Here is a 19,064-nt window from a genome sequence, read left to right as displayed (position 1 = left end):
GGTAAGAGGTAGGTAGAACTGTAGTCCAGGGTGCTTACAGACCTATAAAAGAGAAATCACATGTCAGGAAAGTTGAAAACCAAGTGTAAAGTAAATAAATTTTTACTTCACAGAGTTATGAAATTAAGATGGGCAACTCAAAATTGAGATTATATTTTTAACTTCATAATTATTTCTTTTGACATGTAGATGGCATCTAAGCACATGAAGAGATGCTCAATATCATTAATTATTAGGTAAATGTAAATGAGAAAAAAATAAGATACCATTAGAACAGCTGGAATTAAAAAGACTGAAAACATCACGTGTTGGGTGAGGATAGAGAGCAACTAGAACTCCCATTCGTTTGCTGATGGAAGGTGAGGGGTACGGCCTTTTTGAAAAGCAAGTTTGGCTGTTTCTCATAAAGCTACACATGCACTTACCATGCAGTTAGCACTACCTAGCAATTTCATTCCTAAGAACTTGCCCAAGAGTAATACAACACATGTCCACACAAAGACTTGTACACATTTATTCATAGCCGCTTTATTCATAACAGCAAAAAATTGGAAAGAAACCAAATACGCATCCACTATTGAATGGATAAACAAATTGTGGCAGATCCATAAAATTTAAATTAAAAAGGAAGAAATTACTGATAGATGATACAGCATGAATGGATCATTTATGCTATATGAAAGAAGGCAAATACAAAAGATCAAATACTGTATGATCTCATCTATATGATTTCTAGAAAAAACAAAATCATAGCAATAGTTGATCAGATGTTTCAGAGGTGAATAGAGAGTTTGAAGATATGGGCTCCAAACAAGCATTTTTTTGGGAGATGAAAATGTTTCATACTGTAGCTGATGTACTGATTACATGACTATATATTTTTAAAACTCATCAAATTGTACTACCAAAATTGATAAATTTTATTGTATATAACTTATACCTCAATAAACCTAGCCAAAATAGTAAAGGTGTTATTTTTTTTTTTTAATTTTTAAGAAGATTAGCCCTGAGCTAACTGCTGTCAATCTTCCTCTTTTCACTGAGGAAGACTGGCCCTGAGCTAACATCCATGCCCATCTTCCTCTACTTTATATGTGAGACGTCTACCACAGCATGGCTTTTTGCCAAGTGGTGCCATGTCCGCACCTGGGATCTGAGCTGGCGAATCCCAGGCCACCGAAGCGGAACATGCGCACCTAACTGCTGCGCCACTGGGCTGGCACCTAAAGATTTTTATTTTGTCTGACTAATGGCTTTTTAATTATTCTAAATATGTACTTCATCAAAATATATCTCTTTAGGATATGTTCCCTAAATCCTTCCTTTTGACTCATTCATAAAGGAATGTCACTGTAGATTGTGACATAACGACTTCCCTGACCAGAAATTCATTATATATGGGATGAGTATATAAGTTATCTCTCTGTGCTGACTTCCCTATTGGTAAAATGAGAATATTAGTGTCTACTCTCTCTACAAATCTAATGAGAAATAACAAAGAATAATACCTCACCGTAGTAAATGCTGCCTAACTATTAAACCTCACTGTTCGTCTTCAACTTAATTACAGTAACTTTAAAACAAACTCCAGCAATTTCTTATCTGAAAGCTTTACCTCAAGTATTTCTCCATAAATCCACTGTTGATATATTTTTCATAGTGACTTTCTAAAATGTCAATATTACTACATTACACTCTTTTCAATATTTCCCCATAAGCTACCAAACAAACGTAAGTTCCTTTGCTTCCATACACAAGGCACAGGACTTTTATGATCTGGACCCTGCATATTTCTCTAAGCTCATCACAAGTACTAAATGACCTGCCTCTGCTCTATATTTTGTTACAGTAATTCTGAAGATATTTGGAGCTCTATCCTTATACATTGTCATTTTATGTCTTTACACTTCTGCTCAAGCCAAGCCGTCTGACTGGCTGACTGACTCTGACTGTGTCATTTGATCATCCCTCTCTCTTACAAATGTAGAGAATTTCTCTTCAGTCTTCAAAACTTAATCTCAGGTTTCATGTCTTCTAGGAAGTATGCCCTAATCCTTTCAAATAGAATTGAACAAATTTTCTTCTTTGTTACCTTTTAATCCTTCTATCACTGCACCCGTAAAGTTCTGAATTTTTGATTATTTTTCTTCTCTTTCGACTAGTCTGGAAGTACTTGAGATTACAAGCCTCTTTGTTTCTCTAAAAGAGATTTTTTTCTGAAAAATCTTATGTACTATGATAAATAATTTTTGTATAAGTGAATGATTGACTTCATTAAGAATGACTGAGATGGGGCTGGCCCCGTGGCCCAGTGGCTAAGCTTGCATGCCCTGCTTAGGCAGCCCAGGGTTTCATAGGTTCGGATCCTGGGCACGGACATGGCACCGCTCATTAAGCCATGCTGAGGCAGCGTCCCACATGCCACAAACAAAGAGACCTACAACTAGAATATACAGCTATCTACTGGGGGGCTTTGGGGAGAACAAGGAGAAAGAAGAAAAAAGAAGATTGGCAACATTTCTTAGCTCAGGTGCCAATCTCTTAAAAAAAATAAAAAAGAATGACTGAGGTAAGTTGCTTGATTTCACTAAATCAGTTTCCTTTTTAGTAAATTTGTAATAATGATACTACACTGAACATTGCTGTGAGGATTAATTGTATGAGACAGAGCAACAGCACAGAGCACAAGGCCTAAAAGTTATTAATCAGCATTTGCTTCTGAGCTTTCATAATATTCAACTCAATAAAAGTATGCATAAGTGAATTGTAGACATTATAAAATAAAATTGCATATTAACTTAACCAGAAAACACACTGATCATTAAGAAATTTGAAAATATTTCTGTAAAATAATAATATCTCATGATATTTCTATAGTCTAACATTTCACATTAAAACCATATATGGATTTTATTAAAAATCATACTACACGAAAGAAGGTATATATATATATATATATATATATATATGAATGAGATTATATAAACATATGCACATACATTCAGATTCTATATACATATATGTGCACATATATACATATATAATTATCTATATCTATCAAACCTCTTTCATGTATTATTTATATTTTTAAAAGAATTATAAAAAAAAAGTAAGGGCATAGTTGATCAAGGCAATATTCCAGGTCAATAATAGCAGCTTAAATGTGTGTTGGATAAAGAAAAGAGACAGCAGAATCAGTGATAACAAGAGAGGCAGAAAAAGACAGAAACACAGAGGGAGGAAAGAAGGAAAGAAAGGAATATAGGGAGGGAGGGAAGAGGAAAAGAGGAAGGACAGAAGAAAAGAAAGAAGGAAGAGAAAGGAAAGGAAGGGAGGAAAGAAAATTTTAGGAAAAGCGACTTAAAGAACAGTTGATGCCCTGCCTATCTTCATGTACCAATGGTGAAATTAGTACGTGTTTCCTGGATCCTAGCACTTGAATTTCTATAAGAAAAGAAGCTACATTATTAATATAAATATATGTAAGATAATGTTCATCTAAATAATATATAAGTATTGAGTGCATTATATTACGTGTGTGTATTTTGTTCCCCTCGAAGTCTAACCAGAAGATGTGTCCTTATACAAATTTTTAAAAGGCGTCACTTTGATTCACTAAAGACTCTATTGTATACATGTATAAATGAGAAATCCCCCTGATAGAGATAAGTTAAAAATACATACATCTTGTTATAAAAATATCCTGCACTTATGCGTAAGCACAGACGCATACACACTTTTTCACATACACATATCTGAGTGCAACTTAGATATCAGTACAAAAACTTCTTTCTTTACCATAAATTCAGCTTCAAACAATAAATTGAATATAATCCCTTTCATTCCCACTCATTAGCCCTGCTTCTTTTGTTTTATTACTGTTTTATAATTTTTATTTATTTATTTAATTTCTTTTCTTTTATTTATTTTTTTGAGGAAAATTAGCCCTGAGTTAACATCAGCCACCAATCCTCTTTTTGCTGAGGAAGACTGGCCCTGAGCTAACATCAGTGCCCATCTTCCTCTACTTTATATGTGGGATGCCTGCCACAGCATGGCTTGCCAATTGGTGCCATGTCCACACCCAGGATCCGAACCCCTAGCCACTGAAGCGGAACATGGGAACTTTGCTGCACCACTGGGCAGGCCCATATTTTTATTTTTTATTGGTCAAGTCAGAGACCAAACTCTAAACCAATTCTTATATCAGCTGTGGGAAGGAAAGTTCTATTTCCCCTGCTTCTTCTTGGAATCTATATTATGTTAGGTTAGGTTATATAACCTAACATCAACTATAAAATTTTTGATGAGAAACATGTTTGTGTCAAATGCGATTCTAAACACTGGAGATTCAGACATGTGTGAGAAATAAAACAGCATTAAGGAAGAAACTTTATTGTGGTTTAAAAATTAGCTTTATTGGTGTTGGCCCCATGGTTCAGCGGTTAAGTTCTCACGTTCTGCTTCAGCAGCCCAGGGTTCTCAGGTTCAGATCCCGGGTGTGGACCTAGCACTGCTTGTCCACCCATGCTGTGATAGACATCCCACGTATAAAATAGAGGAAGATGGGCATGGATGTTAGCTCAGGGCCAGTCTTCCTCAGCAAAAAGAGGAGGATTGGCGACAGATGTTAGCTAAGGGCTAATCTTCCTCAAAAAGAACAAAAAGGAAAAAGAAAAAAAAAATCGGCTTTATCACTTCATCCTTATATGATTCAGAGTCATTTAATCTTTCGGAGAACTAAAATTCCTTCTCAAAATATGAGTAATCATACCTAATTTAATGGATATTTAGAAAGATTAAACATAAAACAGAAAAGAGTTTATTATAATGCTGACAGAATTGAAAAACAAAACTTATATAAAAGTTACTCTAAAGAAATACATTGAGGTCTGATTCAGACGTGTATACCAAATTTATGTATATATCTCCATCACTCTATATATTTTAACTTGGGAATGTAGGAAAAGGCTTCACTGGTAAGTTGCAATTTAAGGAGAATTCCGAAGAAGCCTTAGTTGGGGAAAGGCAAATACATTTTCAACAAGAAAAACGACATCTGCAAAATTACAGTGACTTTAAAGAAAGTCAGTTCAGGAATATTATGGCATCTAGTATTATTAATACAGGGTTGAAATTGCATATCAGCAAGTCTCAAAACAATAGCAGAGTAGTTCTTCACTCAGGTCAGTTCTATTTTTTCTATTTGAAAACTTAAGTTTGGATTTGAATGGTTATTTTTTCTAAAACATAAATTCCTATTTGAATATCTTGGAACTTATAAAGAATATGACAAACATTACTAATAGGCATGAGCTAAACACTCTGATTGGGAAAAGCTCTTTTGCTTAATTGGGTGGGGGGACTCTCCAAAATGTGCCAAAGCATTTGATGTTCCCCTTGATTCAGCACTTAAAAACAGAATTTACTGATTTAGTCAAATCTAATGCATGTTTGCAAATGAAATTCATGAGATGTTGGTTTCAGGACTCACAGGAAAGTTACCAAAACAAGAAACACAGTCCATGAAACTTATGAATCTAAAATCCAGCTGTGCAAACACAATATGCACATATAGTATTAACATATATTCTTTAACCTGGTCATAGCTACAATAATCATTACTTAGCAGAAAACATAGATGAAATAAAACCAATCATTCAAATTTAAAATGTGCTACTTATCAAACAAGATTCTCTATGCAAATTAACTTCGGAATCTCAAACATCTGAACTCAACAGCACTGGCCATTTCTGTTGGTCTCTTTACCCTGGAAAGCTGGTTATTATTAAACCAATTTACTTGAATGAACATTCACAAGTTTACAACGGGCGATGATACTGCTTATCTCTGAAATACTTTACTCACTGCACAGTGAAGGACCTTTTCACTTTCAGATGTGTCTGTTGGCAGGATTGTCTTTCCCTGTAAGACACAGAACTCCGTAGCTCAGTGTGGAGTAGAGCCTTACTTCAAGGGCGTGGTTCTCTAACAGTGCTTTACAAGCCACAAGAGAGGGTTTCCCAGGTGTCTGGAAGGCTGTGCTGGGACTAACAGAGCCCTGGTGTTTCCCAAATATCATAGGCAAGAACATAAGTTTATTTTTACCCCAAAGGATCTGAGAAAGGAGGGAGCATATGTTAGGTATTATACATCTTAGCACATCATTTTGTACTGGAAAAACCAAAAGCTCTCATTTTATTGAAACACAGAAAGTCTGAGAGATTTTTTCCTTTATTGTATGAAAAGCAATCTAGAATGAAAACATATAAATCAGAACTATGTTTAGATAATATCAACTATTAGAAATGTTAAGTTATTTAGCAAATAGAATAATAACTACCTAAAAGTATTTAATACAAATATATAAATGCATGTTATGAAAACTTAAAATATGCAGAATTATTTAATGTAATTTGGGAGCAAAGACTAATTCTTTTTCCCAGAAGTAACAAAAAACTGTGTCTAAATTTATCTTTCTGAATAGAAAATAAAATAATTTAGTACATGACATCAGATTATACCCTTCTATACCTTGTGTTTTTCTCTCAAGAATTTATTAAAGGCATATTTCCATGACAGTACAAAAAATATCCCTCTGCGTTTAAAAAGAAATACTTAATATTGCCTAATAGGAATGTAATAGAATGCATTAAGCATTTCTCTGATTTTTAAAATTTTTTTGGTGGGGAAGATTGTCCCTGAGCTAACATCCTTGCCAATCTTCCTCTACTTTGTATGTGGGATGCTGCCACAGCATGGCTTGATAAGTCATGCGTAGGTCTGTGCCCAGGATTTGAGCCTGTGAAACCTGGGCAGCAGAAGCAAAGTGCACGAACTTAACCTCTATGCCACTAAGCCAGCCTTTCTCTGAATTTTTAGATTGTTTATAGTTTACAGTTACAAATAATTATTCCATCTTAGTACATATCACTTTGTATGTGCATTTCTATGGGAGAGAATGCTCAAGTTAAATTGCTGGATCAAAGTATATTCATTTTAGATATTTAATTCCTGTCAAACTTTGAAAAATTTTGAATAAATTTACATCCACAGAGTTGTAAAGATTTGTCTTCTTTTGCTTCACACTTGCCAATGTCTTAAATTTTGACATGCTAGACAAAAACAAACAAGTGTTGGGCCAGCTCAGTGGCTGGTGTAGTGGTTAAGTTTTTGTGCTCTGCTTTGGTAGCCCAGGATTTGTAGCTTTGGATCCCAGGTGTGGGCCTGTGTACCACTTATCAAGCCATGCTGTGGCAGGTGTCCCACATGTAAAATAGAGAAAGATGGGCATAGATGTTAGCTCAGGGCCAATCTTCCTCAGCAAAAAGAGGAGGATTGGAGGCAGATGTTTGCTCAGGGCTAATCTTCCTTACCAAAAAAATAAATAAATAAAAAAGTGCATTGCTATTAATTTATATTGTTATAATTGATTATTAGTAAAGACAAAAATCTTTTTTATCTATTGTTGGGCAATTTGTTCATTTTCATTTGTAAATTGACCAACCAGGTATTTCTAAACATTCAAATGGTTATTTACAGAGACAGTCTTAGCTCAAGTCTACCTTTATTTTGTAAAATAGGTGCAACCCAATTCTTTTTCAACAAATATGTTTATGTAGGCACTTGTTTAGGGGACAGTATGAAATCCAAACTTCTAAACCAGGAGCTCACTCACAGTAGGTCTCAAAACCATTTTATCTCTTTGTATCCTTGTTCTGATTCCGCCTACACTGTGACAAAATATTTCTATCTAAGATTATGCTGAGGAAGACTAGATGGTAAAACTCATAGTATTTACCCCTTTCTTTTGTTTTTATGCAAAGAAGCTTATTGAAGTATAGCAATATAGTAAATTTCACCATTTTTAGGTGTACAGTTTTCAGTTTTAACAAATATGTGTACCTTCATGTGAACATCACTAAGATCAAAATGTACATATTTTAATCACTCCAAAAATGTCCCGTATGCTGCTTTGAGGAACTCTTTCCCCACTAACTTTAGGCCCTGGAAACCATTTTTGTAATCTCTGTCTCTATAGTTTTCCAGAATGCCATAAAACCCGAATTATACATTAATAGTTATTGTGTTTTAATGCCTTGACTTAGCATTATGCTCTTGAGATTCAGCCATGTTGTTGCATGTATAGGAAATTCATTGATTTTTACTAAAAGCAAATAGTGTTATGATACGAAGCTACATTATAATTTGTTTATTCATTCACCATTTGATGGATATTTGTGTTTTGAGTTTTGGGCAGTTATGAATACAGTTCATTCAGGTAACAGGTATTATATCTGTGGATATGATTATATTTTAGTTGGTTAAAGACCCATGAGTAAGGATGCTGCGTCTAACATACCATTTTGCATTCTCATCAATATGTAAGTGTGAAAGTCGCTCCAAATTCTTGTGAGAGTTTATTTTTAGATACTCTAAAAGCTTTGTAGGTGCAGACAGGTATCAGTTTTAATTTGCATCTCTTTGATGATTGATAGTATTGAATATCTTTTCATATATTTTCTGTCAGTATTTTTTCTTTGGTAAAGTGTTCAATATTTTCCCTTTTTTATGCTGGTATTTATTTTCTAATTATTAAGTTGTGAGATTTTGTTATATATTCTGGACACGTCTTTTTGGAGATATGCCTTGTGCAAATATTTTGTCCAGTCTGTGAATTGCTATTTCATTGTCTTAACTGCATCATTAGAAAAGTACTTTTAATTTTGTAGAAGTAAAATTTATGATTTTCTTTTTCTTTCAAGGTGATGTTTTGACTAATGAGAAGTAATAACCCTTTCCTCTTGTTTTCTTCTAGAAGTTTTACAGTTTTAGAGTTCATATCCACGTCTGTGATCTGGTTTTAATTAATTTCTGTAAAGACAGTCATTCTCTATTGAATTACACAGGCATCTGTGTTAAAAACAAAATGACCATAAAAGTATGTCTCTTTTGGGAATCTTTATTCTTTTTTATTAGTATGTATAGCTATTCTTTCACCATTATTACAGTCTTGATTACAGTATTTAAAAATATTCTTGAAATCAATTTGCATAAATCTTCAACTTTCTCTTTCTTCTAAATTATTTACATATCTTATTTCTTTTGTTTTTCTATTTAAATTTTACAGCCAGTTTGCTGATTTCTAAAAATTCATCTGTTGGTATTTAGAGTGGTATGTCATTAAATCTGGAGAACAATTTTGGGAGAATTGATTAAAACATTAATGACTCTTCTGATTTATATAGGAAGTATATTTTCTCATTTTCTCAGGTATTTGATTCCTTACATCACTTTTTAAAATAGATTTCAGCTATAAATCTTGTATGTATTTTGGATGCATTATAACTAAAATTTTAATGCGTCATACTACTGATGTAATTGAATTTTTATTACAATTTTCAGTTACTCATTTCTAGTACATAGAAATGCATTGTTTTTTTAATTTCCCATAAACTTGCTAAACTTACTTATCAGTTTCAATGACTTTTTGTATAGACCTCTTGAGATTTTACACACAGAAAATCACAACATTATGCGTAGTGATACATAAATGTCAATTAGGTCAAATTGGCTAATACTGTTGTTCGTGTCTTCTATATTCTCAATATCGTAAATTTGCACCAAGGGAAAGCTTTCTAAGCCAATCAAGTATGAAAGGGTTGCTTAAAAACAAGTGTTCCTCTGGGCACAGCTGGGTGGTGTAGTCATTAAGTTCACGTGCTCGCTTCGGAGGCCAGGGGTTTGAAGGTTGGGATCCCAGACACGGACCTAGCACTGCTTGTCAAGCCATGCTGTAGGGGTATCCACATAAAATATGGGAAGATTGGCACAGATGTTAGCTCAGTGACAATCTTCCTCAAGCAAAAATAGGAAGATTGGCAACAGATGATGGATGCCCGAAACTTTGGATAGTACTAAACCCTATATATATTATGTTTTTCTCTATGCATACGTATCTATGATAAAGTTTAATTGGCAACAGATATTAGTCCAGGGCCAAGCTTCCTCACAAAAAAATACAAAAACCAAATAAAAAAAACAAGGGTTCCTCATTCATGATAAAATACAATCTCATATTTGGGAGCTCAATGTCGACATGAGATTTATCTCACTGTTGCCTCATGGAGATACTTAAGCAGGAGACTCAAGAAACCTGTGTCTTGAACCACAGTGTGAAGGCATCGTTCTTGGAACGTATCCCCTGCAGGTAAGGAAGGACTACTGTATTCAAATAAACTAGAAAATTGGCCAGCTACTGCCCCTCTATGCATTGAATAGCAACCTCAAGAGGGCCTGAAAACTTTGCTTCAGGTATTTTATCTCATATACATTAGTGCCTTCATACTTTCTGAGTATTGTTCCCAAATGGATACAAAAAGCTTCAGGTTGAGAAGAACTCAAGGTGACAGCTGGTCTACCTACATATACACTCAAGTGTTCATATAATTGAATCCCCTGCATAGCAATAAATTAATTGTTTTAGGGAAGAAACAAATTAATTCAAATCAGACCCTATACAACTTATAACTTTGCTCTTAATTTTAAGTACGTTGAATTAGAAGGAGACTATACTCTGGAACCAGAATGACCATTGAATCCTAGATTATTTACCTACCTAGATTAACTGTCTTATTTGAGGTCAGCAGTTTATTTTTACATCAGTTTCTTCAAAGATAAAAGAAGTTAAAACTAGTTAGCTTAGTTGTTGTGAGAGATAAATGCCATAATACATGTAAAAAAAACCCATTTATAGTACTTTTTAAAATTCCTTAGCCCAATTATATTTAAGGAAACTCTTCTGATGCAGCCATAACATTTATTGCTACTTTAATTTTTATTGAAATTTTATTTGTTGTGATAACTGTAGATTCACATACAGTTGTCAGAAATAAGTTGAAAGGAGTAAGATACTGTGAGCACTTTACGCATTTTTTTCTAACAGTAGCATTGAAAACTATAGTACAATATGGAAATCACAATACTATCTTAGATATGTTTACTATTTTATTCAGGTTCCCCAGTTTTACTTGTACTTATATGTGTATATCTGTATTTGCTACTACCCGATTTTTACTCTCATTGAATTTTGGCCAGTACTATAAGTATCTTTGATCTTTGTGTTGTGGTCCTAAAAGATTATATTCCTGTTGACAAAATTACATGTCAAAAAAGGCCCACTGCCATATATTTATGTATTTATGTAAAGTAGTGGTGTATTAGGGGGATGAAGGATGATGGCAGGGAAGCAAAGAAATTTACCATTTCTGAATACTAAGGTAATTTCTATTTATACTGAAGAGCGTTTTCTGTCTGAAGCATATTGTATGAATTGCACTAATATTAAAATTCATTGAGGGGCCTTTGATGAGATAAACTTTTCATATTTTCTTAAATATATTACAGAAAATATGGATGTTCCCAAAGTGTACATAATTAATTTTTAAATTGATTTTGAACAGAATTGAGCTCATGCTATCGATTATTGATATCTACCATGTGAAACTCTGTGTGGATTGGTTTGATTTTCAGCTTATCAGACACAAAAATTACCCAGAACTTGGGCTATTCTTGGAGAACTTCTAGGAAGTAAAAAGGGTTAATGATAATTCTCAGATCAAGAAGAGATGGAGGCCCAGGGGATTCCTATTTTCAGGGGAGAGCTGTATGAATAATAAAGCAGCTCAAATGAGGCTGCAGGCATTCTTGATCTTGCACATGGAAGAAAAAGCTGTCCCAGTAGGACTTTAGCAACCATGCTGTCTTAAGATGCCAAGTGAGAGAGAAATAAGGTTTACCTTAACTGAATTTGAAATATAACTCAGATCAAAGAGACTTGGATGAATTAGTGAGTAGAGAAACCATAGCCTGGAATACAAGGAAGCACAGCCATCTTGGGATTGTTTCTCTGTGCAAAACTATTCGTAATTTGTTTTCTTTAAAACCCTGAGATGTTTGGACAATAATACTGAACCACATAGAAGGAAGTGGGCTTAAATTATTGTTGAATTAGGGAAGTGGAGCACCATCCCTGCCTACGGCAACATTAAATATGAGGTTCAGCCTCATCCCTGAACATGAACATCTCTTAAGATCAGGAGAAATATATTCAGAAAACACCAAAGAACTCGTGGATGGGAAAAGGCATTGAAAAGAACTGGGGCAGCAGACGCTTAACTCTAAGTGGCACAACAATTAGAGTAGGCAGCCTATGCTCTCATCAAATGGAGAGAGAGTTTTCTATACCATCTTCCATCTTCTCTGTCCCAGCTTAATTCTGGATTTAAAAACAAAACAAAACAACCTGTTAAAGCCTCTGAGATTTTACTTTTATTTCCCTCATTCTTTTTTTTTTTTTTAGGTTGCATGTAGGATATTAATTAATCACTTTGATCACTTCTGAAAGTCTCACCCAAAATGATCCAGATTGAGAATTTGAAAAGTTGAATATTATTCCAAATGAAAGCCAAAAGCAGTTGACAGGATCCTTATGGGTCCTATCTTTAATATCAGGGCAAGGAGAGTGAGAGTGGCAGGAAGAGTTGTTTATTTTTATTATTTTCTCTAGTACTCTTCTCTCTTCAAGAATTGGACTCAAGGGACATTTTAAGTGAAACTCTTGGGAAGTGCTTAGGCTACTACAGCTAGAGTCTGTAAGCTTCCACGCAGACAGTGAAGATTTTGAAGTGCCTATCTCGATAAAGATCTACAAAAAATACCAGCAATGACACTAGTGAGTGAGGAGAGGAGAGAAATTGGAATGACTAGTATATAAAAACATTTATTGTTTGTGAGGATGACTGCGAATGGGTGTGAAGAGTGCGTATGTAATATTTATTTAGTTTCTTTGTAAAATAGAAATAGAAATAAATTGGTACAAACTAATAAAAATGCACTCAAAATAAAAAGCTTAAATTTTATTAAAGAAACAGATTATGTCAAATGCATATAAAGTTTTCTAAATGATTATATTCATTGTCTGCATGCATCTATTTGCAGAAAAATAGTAGATCACGACATGCTATTGTTCAGGAGTCTGCATCATTGTTGATCAAGGCAAAGAAATTCCATAAAAGAGGATTCTACTATAATTACAGGGTAAGGTGTGATCTACCTTACTTTTATTGAGGATTTCTCTTAAAATGATTTGTTTTTAATTTTGCATTTTAAAACACCTTTATACCAATTTTACGACCTAGGTAAATTACAGCATAAATGCCCCTCAATAAACAAGTGGCTAAAGGAAATGTGGTATATACATACACGAAATATTATTCAGCCTTTAAAAAGAAGGAAATCCTGCCATTTGCAACAGTATGGAGGAACCTGGAAGATATTATGCTAAGTGAAAACAACCATGTACAGAAGGACAAATACTACATGATACCACTTATTTAAGGAATCTAAAATTGTCAAACTAATAGAAACAGAGAGTAGAATGTGCTTTTTCTTCCATCCACTGGGCTGACACCTGGATTATTTGATCAATAGAGGAAGAATTTTCTAGTTTAGACTCAGATTATATGTAGGTGAGTGTTATAGGTCAGTGTCGGTTTAAAATAAAAGCTTTTGTAAGGTTAGTAATCACTTATTCCAAGGTATATACACTCAAAGTGTAAAAATTACAGAGTCAAATTTTGACGTCTGTGTCTGGGATAATGCACTTCATTCTAGGAAAGGCATGCGACCCTGGCATGATGCTTTATGTCAATAACAACACCTCCGCAATCTCCACCTTCCTAGTGACAGGCATACCTGGGCTGGAGGGGGTGCATGTCTGGATCTCCATACCCTTCTGTGTGATGTTCTTCATTACCTTGGTGGGCAACATGTCCATCATGACAGTGATCTTGCAGGAACAGACTCTCCATGCACCTATGTACCTCTTCCTGGCCATGCTAGCTGCCTCTGATCTAGGTCTGTCCCTCTTCACTTTCCCCACAATGCTGAGGATCTTCTGGCTAGATGCTCGAGAGCTCACCTTCTCTGTTTGCTTCACTCAAATGTTTTTTATTCACTCCTTCCAAGATTTTGAGTCAGCTGTGATACTGGCAATGGCCTTTGACCGCTATGTGGCCATTTCTCATCCATTGCACTATTGCTCCATCTTTACTAACAGTGTAATTGCCAGGATAGGTTTAGCTATTGTTGTGCGCACCTTGACTCTACAAGTGCCCCTCCCCATCCTCTTGAGGAGGCTGTGCTTCTGTAACTCCAATGTACTTTCTCATTCCTACTGCCTGCATCCTGACCTCATAAAACTCTCCTGCTCCAACACTGAGATCAATAGCATCTTTGGACTGTTTGTGGTGCTGTCCACTATGGGACTTGATTTTGTCCTCATTATCCTTTCATATTTTCTGATACTGAAAACTGTACTGACCATTGCATCCCATGGTGGCCGCCTCAAGGCTCTCAACACCTGTATTTCCCACCTCTGTGCTGTGATCCTCTTCTTCACACCCATGATCTGCCTGTCTATGTTGCACCGCTTTGGCCCAAAGCTTCCCTCACACATCTACATGACCATGGCCAACATGCATTTTCTCATTCCTCCTCTGATGAACCCCATTGTGTATGTGGTGAAAACCAAGCAGATACGAGACAAAATTCTGAAACTTTTATCAAAAAAGGACAAGAGGAATCCCAAGTTACGTTTATTTCATAAATGAGTGCGTTCAAACAAAGAAAGAATGCTTTCTGAAACAAAAACAAAGTGCCTGATGATATTTCAAATGCACACAAAGCTTCTGTTTGACCACTGACTCTTCTGAATTGTATAGGATATTAGGTTGGAAGAACTTTAAAACAATTTCTATTCATTTTTTTGCCACAGCATGGCTGCCAACGAGTGGTGTAGGTCCATGCCCAAGAACCGAACCCAGGCTGCCAAACGTAGCATGTGGAACTTAACCACTATGCCATGGGGTTGGCCCAAAACTGTTTCTATTCTATGACTTGAACCAATATACATTGAACAATAAAAATTATTCAGTAAATTAAAAATTTGAAATAATTAGCTTTTTCTTAGCCCAATGGTTGATACATTTTGGTCAGAGAAATTTGTATTCTTATAGCTTATCTTGGACAGGGTGAATAAAGTAACTGTTGTTATCATCTGTATATATTTGATAGGGTGATAGTTATTTAGTGAATACGTACTTTATCCTTGACTTTTTGTGGAGCTGGAAATGCACAGTGAACTAAACAAAGTTCTTGCCGTCGCAGTGGTTTGATTTCGTGATTTTATTGTTGTTGAAGTAGGGAAAAACAGGAAACAAACCCATAAACGAATGAGTATCTAATATTGCTATTGAAAAGAACTATAAAACCATGAAATTTACAATGTCAATAATCTCTACCTAAATTTGATGTATCAGCATTTCTATTGCCAGACTCTAAGAATCATCATCATCTGGAAACAGTGCAATTTTCTAATCTGGGATGTCAATCTGTAGCATAATGTTCTATCTTTCAAACATGCTCACTCCTGGACTTCACAGCCTCTAACCTTTGTCCTTCAGATCTCCAATCTCGGTTCTCACCTTTCTAAGTCTATGGCAACCATCATTATTTCATTGTCTTTCATATTCACTATCAACCATGCATACTTCAGGAAAAGCTTCATCAGAATTCCTCTTTTCTTGTTTTTTGTACTTTTTAACTCTAAACTTAAGTTTGGAACCAATTTAAATATCTTCACATTTTCTGCTCTAACACCTGTATTTTTGAGTTCTAATTAAGAATAACACTAGATTTTTGAATAAAGGAAATTATTATATTTTTATACTTAGCATATGTGTGTATAAATATGTTATATACGTATAAGCATAGATAATAAGTATATTGAAGAGATTCTAGAACTGCATATTCTACCCATCTCCTCTACATCCTCAGACTTAACTCCAGTCTCTGCGTGAGACCTGATGGAATCATTTCATGATAACTTTTATCCGTATGTATATGACACTCTCATCTCATCCCTTGAATTTAACCCTCATATAGCTGCATACAATTCCTTTTGACCTTCATTCTGCTGTTTCAATCAAATCTTTATCCTCTCTCTTCTTATATCTTTATTTCCTCCTTGGTAGGCTAAATACAGGCCCACCAAATATCTCCACGTCTTAACCTGTGAATAGGTTACCTTATGTGGCAGAAGAAACTTTGTAGATGTGATTAAATTAAGGATCTTGACATAGGGAGACTATCTTGAATTTTCTGAGTGGGCCTGATGGAATCACAGGGTCCTTGTACGAGGGAGGCAGGAGGTCAGAGGGGAGGGAAGAGACTATGTTGATGGTTTTGAAGATTCAGGAACGAGGTCACGGGCAAAGGAACACAAATATGCCTTAGAAGCTGGAAAAGGCAAGACAACAGATTCCTCCCCGTAGACTACAGAAAGAACCTGCCCTGTAGTTACCTTGATATTAGCCTGGTAAGGCTCATTTTTGATATTTAAACTCCAGAACTGTAAAATAACAATATTGTGCTGTTTTAAGCCACTGGGTTTGTGGTAAATTGTTGTAGCAACAATAGAAAGTAAATATATCTCCCTTACTAAGCATGAATTTACTATACTTCTTTAATAGGAAATAATTTTCTCCAGCCACTCTTTCTCCACTAGGTACTTTACAACAGTTTAAAAATTTTCTCAAGATGCTCACTTCACAAAATAAACTCTTACTAACCATATGGCTGTCACTAGGTACTTAGTCTATTGTTTCCCTTGGCTCATAATTAAGCTATTTGAAAAATTATATGCATTAATTTTCTTAATATTCTCCCTCTTGTAAAATTTTTTTAAAATTGTGGTGAAATATAAAACACACACAGAAAACTGCAAGGAAATAAATGTATAATTTAAAAACTTTTGCAAAATGAACACCCATATAAATATCACCTAAGTATTGAAGTAATAAATTACCAACACTCAAATTTCCTTTTCAGACTTTCCTGAACATAACCTCACGATTGCCAGTAATCTGATGTTTATTTCCCCTGAGGAAGATTTGCCCCGAGGTAACGTCTGTTGCTAATCTTTCTCTTTTTTTCACTTGAGGAAGATTAGCCCTGAGATAACATCTGTGCCAATCTTCCTCTACTTTGTATGTGGGTTGCTGCCACAGCATGGCTGAAGAGTAGTGTAGGTCCACATCCAGGATCCAAACCTGTGAACCCAGGCCGGCAAACTGGAGCACTTGAACTTAACTACTATGCCATAAGGCTGGCCCCGGTAATCTGAGTTTTATAGTGTTCATTTCATTGCTTTTCTTTATATTGTGATTATGTAGCTAGGCAGTCCTAAACAACATCATTTACTTGTAATTAAGCTGAACTAAAAATTGCTTCCATTATAATCATTTACCAATATTGTAGATTTTACTTTCTTAAGATTTTCCCATCAATCACTATTTTTACACTTCCACTGCTCCTTCCTGAATTTAGACCTTAATAATTAAGTAGATGATTTAACCACTTTACTAGTTGGCTTCTCTGCCTTTATTCTCAAACAACTCCAAACAGAACTGAAAATAGCTTTCAAAATCTAAATATAATTATGCCACACACTTGTTTAAGCCTTTTCATTCTTCCTCTTCACTTACAGGTTAGTTTTTGCTCACAACTACCACTATTATTTTTTGATGATTTTCTAGCTCAAAATGTTCACTTATGGTTACATGCTCCAGGCTCTAAAATGAATAACTTCCTATTTAATCACCTACTGTACTTCCAACAAGTTATTCCAATTGTTCCAGCTATACTCTCTTCCTTAAATATTCTCCTTATTATTTAAAGGCCCCAAATAGTGGTCATCTAGTTTTGAATTTATAATTCTTGTGTTTTTTGTTATTTTCTGTCACCTAGGATTAGAATTACTTTTAAGCCACATTAGAAGCTAGTCATATTTCACAGATCCTTAATGAAAAACTTTCTAACACATGTCCAATGAGGTCATGGAATGCCTGGAAGATTCCTACAAGAAAAGAGTCAAAGCAACACATCTGCATTACTCAATTCTTGCTCATCTCTGTAGCCATGTTGATTGATGGCCCATGACCAAACTGTGAGAACTAACCTTCTGGAATGTTCACATAGTTACTGAGTAATGATGCTATTATTTATGCCCAAAGCAGTAGGTCAAGATGAACCAGGTTGACAGTATGTGTGAAATAAACATAAAACTTATTATGTGTACCTGTTGCCTGGTTTGCAGTCTACACATACTGGTCATGTGACAGATATATGCCTAGGCAACCAGCTCCGTTTAAGAACTCCGAACTCCAAAACTCAAGCAGGTTTCCCTGGATAGAGACATCTCTCATGTGTCTCTGAGATTTGCAGCTACAGCAACCATTGCAGAAAGAGAGGAAATACTTGGAAGCTTGTATGTGACTTCCCTAGCCTTCACCTTTGTATGTATGTTTTTCCTGCTGCTCCTGCACAGTGTCCTTTGCTATATTAAATCATAGCCATGAGTATAGCTTTATGTTGAGTTGTGTGAATCACCAAACTAGCGAGTGGTTGTGGTACCCTGAGATGGTTCCTCTGCCTCGTGCCCAATTTGGTCCCTACCTTAATCTCCCCGGCCATTCCTGTCCAGCTCCACACCTACTATGACCAGAATTTGTGTCTTATATCACTCTCTCTTCAGCTTCAAGACAAAAATCTGGGCCCTTTTCATGTGCTCCAGGCGAACGTTTTTTAATCTGCTCTACCCATTATAATCATTCCTCAGTAAATATGAAGACCTCACTTTGAGGAAGAAGGGAGGAGGAAAAGGAACAAAACTAGGGAAAAGTACGCAGTACATTATTGTAAAAAAAGACCAATCAGTGTAGAATGAATTTATCTTGGAGGAAATTTATTATTATTCATGGAAATAGTGTTCAGATATTTCACTCTCACTCCACAACATATTACCATTTAAGTAAAACCTACTGGATTTGGAGGAGGAGGGCTGGAGGACATAAGAGATTGGATGTCCTGGAGATCTAAATATAATTCGAGATGTTTCTGGGGAGCAGCTATGATATATATGATGACTTCTCTCTCTAAGGAAC

General features: G+C 35.2%; 1 protein-coding gene across 1 annotated transcript; it reads left to right on the top strand.

Moving 5' to 3' along the window:
* Positions 1-13,697: 13,697 nt before the first annotated feature.
* On the top strand, positions 13,698-14,672 carry LOC106830141 (olfactory receptor 51G2-like). Its single transcript, XM_014839567.3, has one exon. The coding sequence runs from the start codon at positions 13,698-13,700 to the stop codon at positions 14,670-14,672; it is 975 nt and encodes a 324-aa protein (XP_014695053.3).
* The last annotated feature ends 4,392 nt before the right edge of the window (positions 14,673-19,064 follow it).

The sequence above is a fragment of the Equus asinus genome, chromosome 20 (genome assembly GCF_041296235.1).
Source record: "Equus asinus isolate D_3611 breed Donkey chromosome 20, EquAss-T2T_v2, whole genome shotgun sequence".
In the NCBI taxonomy this organism is placed as follows: domain Eukaryota; kingdom Metazoa; phylum Chordata; class Mammalia; order Perissodactyla; family Equidae; genus Equus; species Equus asinus.
The sequence above is the reverse complement of the archived record's forward strand: the minus strand, read 5'-3'. Positions and strand labels throughout refer to the sequence as shown.